The sequence below is a fragment of the Eucalyptus grandis genome, chromosome 7, assembly GCF_016545825.1.
Source record: "Eucalyptus grandis isolate ANBG69807.140 chromosome 7, ASM1654582v1, whole genome shotgun sequence".
Taxonomy (NCBI): Eukaryota; Viridiplantae; Streptophyta; class Magnoliopsida; order Myrtales; family Myrtaceae; genus Eucalyptus; species Eucalyptus grandis.
Window position 1 is genome coordinate 2888858 of NC_052618.1, and position 8663 is coordinate 2897520.

Genomic DNA, 8663 nt, shown 5'->3' on the forward strand with positions numbered 1-8663 from the left:
AATGAGTTATAAATGGCTTGAGAAAAAAAATTAAAGAAATCAACAAATTTTAAAACTCATTTTGTAATTTTCCTCCATTTTTTTTAAACTATTAGACTCTAGATTTTGTTAATCAATGACTTTGAAATTGATCGATTCATACATAAACAAAAATAATATTTAAATAATATACAAATCGAGCTAAAAAATAATGGGGATTAAATATTACTGCTACTCAAGTATGTTTCAACATTGAGATATCTCATATTTTTCAAATAAAATAATATGAAAGTAAAATTAAAAAATAAAAAATAAAAATCTAATTTATTAAAAAATGAAATCAATTTTTTTTTTTTCAAATTAAAAAAAAAAAACTCTCCTTCCCCATTTAGAAACTTAAGCCCCTCTCTCTCTCTCTCAAAAAGAAATCCACTTTCTCTCTCTACTGCAACAGAAAAATGGTGGCCACCACCGGAAGAAGGACCCTAGCCCGAGCCGACTAGGCACACCGCCGTCCTCCGCTGCCTCCTCCTCCTTCACCTTTGCATCCCGCGCCTCATTCGCCACCGTCACCTCCTTCTTCCACAGATCTGCCTCCCGATGCGCATCAACCTCCACTACCTCGCGCCTCACTCTCCTTCCTCGATCGCCCCACTTCGCTTGTGCCGGTTCGCGGCACGGGCGGCCACCTCGTCGGCCGAGCAGCGAACCCGATGTCGCGAGAGGTCTTGTAGTGCTCACGACGATGCATCTCGACTCATTCCGATGCAGCTTGCCCAAGAGTTGCGAGATCCCGAGCACGGCCCATTGGCTACACGCTTTCGTGGAGCTGTGTTTTCATTTTTCTTTTTTCTTTTTCTTTTTTCGCTAAGCGAGGCAATCGAGCAAAATGAGGGCAGCTATATGGGTTGGGCTGGTAAACTAAATGGGTTGAATATGGGTCATGTGCAAACCATATAGATCCATATAAAGTTACCTTCAGGTATCTTAAACTTGTTTCCACCCATTTATAAATTGGTCCCCTAAAAGTGAGTCATAAAATGGGTTTCTAACCCATGTTATGGCCCTGTTTGGTTCAGCATTTGGAATGCTCATTTGGGCTCTAAAGTCCCTTGGCCAAATGTTAAACTGTTTGGTTCGTTTTTTTGCATGACTTTGGCAATATGCAATTGTATCTCCAAGTGGCTCTAAAGGTCTTTAGCCCAATGCAGCTCTTGAGGTCCTTTGGCAAGTTGCATATTCAGAATGCAACTTCCGGTATTGTTCATCTCTCTGGTGGAGAAACTAATCGGCCGCCTGAATAAAAATAAATATAAAAATAAATATTTATATAAAAATAAATATTTTATATTTTATATAAATATATAAACATATCTATTTTTATATTTTATGTTTATATATATTTTATATAGATATAAACATATCCATTTTTATATAAATATATTTTATGTTTAATAAATATATATTTATAAATATAAACATATCTATTTTGTTCTCCAATTGTTTTTATATAAATATATATTTATATAAACATATCTATTTTTTATATATTTTTATTTTTATATTTTTATATTTTTTATATAAAAATATGTTTATATAAAAATATAAACATATTTTTTATTCAGGCAGTTCGGCCGCCGAATTCGGCGGTCCGGTATAAATATATAAACATATATTTTATGTTTAATAAATAAATATATATTTATAAATATAAACATATCTATTTTTTTCTCCGATTTTTTTATATAAATATATATTTATATAAACATATCTATTATATATATTTTATGTTTATATGTTTATATTTCTTATATAAAAATATGTTTATATAAAAAATAAAAACATATTTTTATTCAGGTGATTCGACCGCTGAATTCGGCGGTCCGGTGGCTAGACTTCAAAAAAAAAATATAAACATATTTTTGCTTTTTAATTTAATAAAAGTTAATAATAAATGTAAATTTTACCAAACGGTATTTTGGCTAAAGTTATTCCTCAATGCAAATTTTACCAAACGACATTTGCATTTCGGAAAAGCCCATTCACCCAAAGGTATTTGCATTTTTGCAAATGCATTCCTCAAAAGCCGAACCAAACGGGCCCATTGACAGCTTGGGTTGAACGATTCGAAAGTTCGTCACGGACAGCTAACAATTGGTATTAGATAATGATAATGGACTTGTTGTGGCGATTCGTGAGGCGATGGAACGAAATTACCTTAGGCGATGCATGCACCGAATATCAAATGCAACCAATTAGACCCTACCAGACTCGATGGCTCCCTGTTGCAGAGAACTCTGGTACAGAGCGATGCAAGTATCCCAATCACTGTAAAAATCAGGCTCGCTACGACAAATCCCATGGTTTTTCACTCGATTGCAATCGCGACGATGAGGGGAAGAACCTCTGCACCAGAAACAAATCAGATTGGAGCTCAATGCCTTCTGTTTCGCTGGGTGCCAGAGATTCAGTTGAAGAAAATAATCGAGAAACCAGCGGGGACCGTGGGATTCTTACCCGGATTTCTGAAGCTCCGATTGGCGATCGGAGGATCACCGGCAGATGCAGATGCAGAATCCAAACTCAGACAATAGATTGGGATGCCTCTGGGGAATGAAAGCTTGCGCGGGCCAAATTAAGAAAATGGCCCAGAAAAAAGTTGGGAGGCGTGTCTGTTTGGGCTTGAGCTCTTCGGAGAGTTTGAATGGCCGAACGGACACTGATTCTTCAGACACGCTCCTGTCATCGAAAGAAAATACGAGGATTCGCATGACTTGGCCTGGGGAAATTGGCTTAAGGAGATGAGATGTTGTGTTACGAATGCACTTTGAATTTTTCAGCCGATGGGCCAATGTTGTGCCATAAAATTTGTGATTCCACTTGGTTGCCACGAAGGACATCAAAATCTTCAATCTTATCATGATTCACATGGATAAACAAAGATATATAATCGAAAGAAGTCATTACCATATAATAATCTTAATAACAAATACAATTGTGCACAATCGGGCATATGTAGTTGAAGTGAAAGTGAGTTGCTAATTATCGGATCCTCTGTTGGACTTGGATTGAATAATATTGAAGTTAAAGTAGGCAAATTAAAATCACTTTTTTATGATCAAGGTGTAGATTCGCCATCTTATATATTAGATATATTTGCTTTCTTATTCATGATATCATACTAACATATTCGATTTTTCTTAACCCTCCACACAGACCCTAATTGAAATGCAAACCCTCTCCAACAATTACGGCCAACCAATGACCGAAAATCATGGCGAAACTTATAATTTCGGAGGCTATTCAAGCCAGGCTGCAAGACTAAAGTTGTCTTGCGTCTCCATCCATAATATGGGTCGGCTATAAATATAGGATGGCACGAGAAGATCAATAATTGACATGTAAAATATCGCGAACGGACTATTATTTATAGGGTGAATAAGTTAAAGAGGGCGCGTTTCAAATGTCGAATCTAAAGGATCAGTGAAAAGTCCGAGGAAAATGGGTTGCGACCTTGGTTTTCCACTCCATCCTTCCATTCCGGTTGCGAGGTCTGCGGCTTTGTCCAAATTTGTTTTTCACTCACAGAAGGTGAACTTGACATTTGGATAACTCAACTGTTGACAGGTTCAATTTTTGCCAAATCACTCTTGGGACATCTCCTCCTCAAACCTTTAATCTTCCAGCAGAGATCGTAAACATCGTACGCAGTATTCCGGTCCCTTGCTTGTCCACATTGTCCGACTCCTCATCTGGTCGAGGACAGGTTCTTTTACAGTGAAGTCGGCTCATAACTTGTTACCTGGATCTGTTATCGCTCCTGAGAGTGATGCTTGGATGTCGATGAATAAGAATCTGACATAGCCACAAGCATGGAGAGTAGCCCACGAGGCAAAAGAATCAGTTGACAAAAATTTGCCTCACCATGACTATGTTGGAGCTTGCAAGTCCGGTCTTAATGAATAAGGATCTGACAAAATCTCGGATAAGCGGCAAAAGGGGGATGGCAAGACTTGATGGAAGAGCAGAGTCGATTAGACACGATGGTGGGCGTCGCATTCACAGATGACTCGACAGAAACCCAAGTTCGATGCCATGGAAAATCCTTGAATAGCGACTAACTCGGCAATGACACTATAGCACCAGCCCAGAGGAATGGTGAACCCAGATGATAGCCATTGACCCTCAACATCATGCAAAATGCTGCAGGCAATGCAGATTTGAAACGCACTACCATCTACGTTAATTTCAATCCATCCGCAACTAGGCGGCATCCAATTCACAGCAAGCTGATGGCGATGACTAGGATGAGTCAAGGAGAATGACGTAGAAGTTTTCCTCGACAGAAGTTTTACTTAAAGATGATGACACAACCGAATTGTTATGCATGTTAGTTGTCAGACAGCGAATGTCGGCGTAGTAATGCTTTTTCACAAATTCAGGTGTATGACAGCTTTTAGGAACCGAAAATTGAATAACGAGCTCGATTACCCTGATGGGATTTTGATTGGCAGAAGACAACATCTTGACAGAAAAGTGGAAGAGCCGCATAGACGAAATGCGTGTACGTGAACTGAGAGAAAAACCAATCTTGTTCATTGAGATCGCTCTCATTGAAAGTCGACATCTTTAAGGGGCTTCAACACCATGACCTGCTTCTAAACTCCACTGCTTTTCGACTGAATACTGGCTTCTCCAAAAACACATACATACAGAGATGTACGCATCCAGGACCTAAGACAACTTTTATCTGATGGCAAGGCAAAAAATGGACCGCAATCTCTCTTTCCTCCAAATGGGGAAAGAACTTGTCAACGGGCTAGAAAAATGTTTATCACAATGAATGTGAAAGCTAACGAGAGAGCACAAGCAAGTGAAGTACTAAAACTAGCAACTATGGTTCGATGCTAGTAGGAGAGTGAACGCGGATTGCACATGTACATAAAGACTCAAAAAATTAATGAACTAGGACAATGTTTTTTTTTTTTTGGTGCTAGAGGAATCGGTTTGTAACCGACAGCCACGCCGTAAACCCCCAGGTGACACTTAAGTAGGAGAACCCACCACCCCTGAGTCACACTTAATACACCTAGCGCCTCCCCTGGGTTTTGAACCATTCACCTCTTCGTTGAGGATCAGTAGAGTCTTAGCCAGTGGAGCCACCGCGGCCGGTGGTCTAGGACAATGTTCGTGACTGCAGAAGAAACGAAAAATTCACGATATAACAGTTGCAATGCATACTAATCTGCAAGGATAATCGGATGTTGATCTACAAAAGCATGTAGTGCACTTTGGATGCTGCAAGTCAGATAAAATGTTCCAGTACAGTAAGAATATGAGGCGATCTTATGTGCATTGAACTTTTGACGATGATAACAACATATGATCAGTGACTTTCTCTTCCCATAGTATACTAAATCTCTGCTAATCATCTATCAATCAGTTGCATCTGCTAATATTGGTGGTCTTTGTACCCACTAACGCCAATCTACAATACCAGCACGCAACCGACCCATGGACAAAATTTTTGCCACTCGAATGAGTTGTTACTCTTCTAGTTGTTCTTCTCAACGCGATATCAAAACAACTTAGGATGTGAGCGACTATTACAAGTTACAGAAGATTAGGTAGGGGAGAACTTTGGCTTTCGGACAATCCCCCTGATGTGTTGACTGTAGAAAAACACTCCTCAAGAAGAAGAGTTTAATAGCTGAACGGGTAATTGCGACAACAACAATAAGCAGAAAATTGCAGTCATCTTCCCTGAGAGCAAGGAATAACAGAAGCATAAGGAAGTTCGATGCTTAATAATCAGGTCACATTGTGCAGATTGATGATCTCTTTTTCAGTTCGAGACTAAATAGGAAAGAACTTGTAAATTTGCCAAGAAAGAGATTTGACAAATAGATGGGTTCAAATTAGAAGAGATAAGGCTTGTTCTGACCCATTCGAACAAAACAATTTCACTTTCTCTCCTCTGGAAGAGCTGTTTCAGTGCCTACCCTGGGAAATCTCCATTGATCACTCTAGTTGACCGTAACAAAAATGAGTCAAAATATTTGAGGAGCCTACTTAGGAATGAAAATCGTAGAAATCCTAACATGCGAAGCCAATAGAGCACGATATGAACAATTGGCGGTGCCTATAAACATGGAAAGTAATGCTATGGAAAGAACCAATTATATACAGCACAACGTTAAGAGATGTAAACCAGCTCCAAGTGTCAAAGTAAACATGCAACTTATTTGAAGGAATTGTTCAGAAGACCATAACTTGAAAGCACATCAGATGATCAAATATGTGCACTGATGCTATTTGCCTGCACTACTGCTATATAAAGAAGGCCTAAACCTCACTCAAAGCCAAAATGCTATGCACATATCCGATGGGTGCGCAGGCGATGATAACAGGACTCCTTAATAGAGACGGCGGTAGACCATGGACTTGAACCTTCTTCAGAGTCCCCTTCTCTACATCATAAGACAGGAAGTACACTTCACTAGCCGTAACCTTTGGAGCAAGCAAGATTTCTCCGGCACGGACACTACTGACGTGAAACTCCTCAGAACGACTTAGATCCTCTTTCCAACTACGGGGCAGCACGATTGGACGTTCCATCCAAACTCGATTTTTGTAATCCTCTAGTACATACATTGATATGGTGTTTTCATCCTCAAGATGCTCATAGTCCAACACCGTCAGACAGCCTCCAAATGCTATTAACTTCATCTTATGCACCTGATTCGGGGCACCATCGGGCAATGCTAAAGTCCTAAACTTCTCGGTCTCGACATCGAACGCCACTATTATTTTGTTGCTCATCAAGTCAAGCGTGAGGAAATGAATGCTTCCATTAATGCAAACGCTGCCTCCGCAGGGAAAATTGATAGGGCCGCTATTGATTTTCCTCCACGAATTGGTTCCCAACGTCAGAATCTTGTTCGCCGTGATAACTTCGCCCGCATGGTTGAGGTTGTTCGAAACCCACGTCTTCATGACTTTGTACCGTCTCGTGACGGGATCGAAGCCCAAGGCGCTGAAGCTGCGCATACCGCGGTGCAAATGGACGGGGAATTTGGGACGCGCGGGCGGAAGGACCCTGACCTCTCTGGTGCTGATGTTGCACAGGTACGTAAGGTCCCCGATGTCGAAGCAAATCAACCCGTTGACGCTTTGCCACTCCTGCCCGGTCGAGATGATGGTCTGGTCCAGTTGGCCCAAGGGAACCGCGAATCCAGTCTGATGGTCCAAGCTGAAGAACCTGCAGCCGAAGTGAGTCGGCTTGATGTTGCCGACGATGGATATGAGCGAGGTGACGTCGGAGCAACGGAGTGACTGAGCCAAGACTAAATCAGCGAACGACCGGTGGTCGATGATGGAGCGCCAGCCCTTCGAAACGGACCTGATCCGCAGGAGCGTCTTCACCGGCAGCCTCGACAGTATGTTGGAGATTATCTTGGTGGGCAGCTCCGTCAACCCCGCGTTCTCTCCAGTAGCCTCCTCCTCGCGAGTTCTTCTTGGCTGCTTCTCCGTCGGACCCTGTGAAAGCAAACCTCATCAATCGATGACCCTTTTCATTCCACCACATTCTATGCTCTGTTTCTTGATGGGACCCCTAAGTTTCGAACCCTGACAAAGAAGGCAATCCTCTGTTCCGGTGAAACAACAAAAGGAGCTCCTTTTTATAAAAAGAAGATCCCGAAGAGAATGCCATTCAGGCGCAAAAAAAAAAAAAACAACAACAACACAGACGAGATATGCGATTCGCCCTATGCATTTCGAAGGAAATCGGGCATCAACAATGCAGGCGAAATCTGTCTCCAAAACCAAGCAACGCGAACGGAACAGGTCCGAACGACGACAACGACGGGTGACCCATTTCGTCTCGGTACACCGTTAAGCAACACGAGCCGAAAAAGAGATGTTCTTTTTCTATCCTCTGTTCCTCTGTTTCCCGTCGAACGCAGAGAAAAAGAAGAAGAAGAAGAAGAAGAAGAAGAAGAAGAAGAAGAAAAGAAAGAAGGATGGAGAGGAAGATCTCAGGCAGCGCACGCGAGACAAGTCTCAACGGCGATCGCGCTGATGAAACGGAGCTCGCGACATGGTTCGGTACCAGTGGAATGCGAAGCGATTCCGCGCCCAGAGCGCCCCGCGAGGGTGGTTCGCAGCCGTCTCGCGCCGCCATTTTCACAGAGAGAGGGAGAGGAAGAGAGAGAGATTGGAAGGAGGGTCGCCGTCAGGTATCGACAAAAATGCAGGGAAGCTCAGACGGAGGCGACGCGATCGGAGGAGGAGGAGCAGGACCAGGTCTTGCATTGCGTGCAGGAACTTTTCGCCAACGACCCTGCCCAATGAGCGTTCTCCACGTGGATTAAAGCGATTAGTGGTGGACTACTTCTACTTCCACGATGCCTCGTCATCACAATCCACTCTCACGAAAAAAAAATAAAAAATAAAAGAGGTCGCGCAGGATTCTCATTGGGTGCGAAAAAAGGATATCATCCTCTCTCTCTCTCTCTCTCTTATTTAGTTCTCTCGCGTAATTCGTCTTGTAAATTCTTGCGTACGTATACGTATAGTGATCTTGCAAATCTAAAGACTGATTTAATAATTAAACATTTTGAGTGGCGATCATTTATAGTAACATCGGTTTTTCTCGATTGATCATGGGAAAGTGAGATCCT

The 8663-nt window shown here is 41.8% G+C and overlaps 1 protein-coding gene across 1 annotated transcript; it reads right to left on the reverse strand.

Annotated features, from left to right (window-relative positions):
• Nucleotides 1-6324: 6324 nt before the first annotated feature.
• Nucleotides 6325-7858, reverse strand: LOC120295678 (F-box only protein 12-like). The gene is made up of 2 exons (XM_039317019.1): nt 7807-7858; nt 6325-7532 (listed from the first exon to the last, which is right to left on the reverse strand). The coding sequence occupies exons 1-2, from the start codon at nt 7856-7858 to the stop codon at nt 6325-6327; spliced, it is 1260 nt and encodes a 419-aa protein (XP_039172953.1).
• Between the last annotated feature and the right edge of the window lie 805 nt (nt 7859-8663).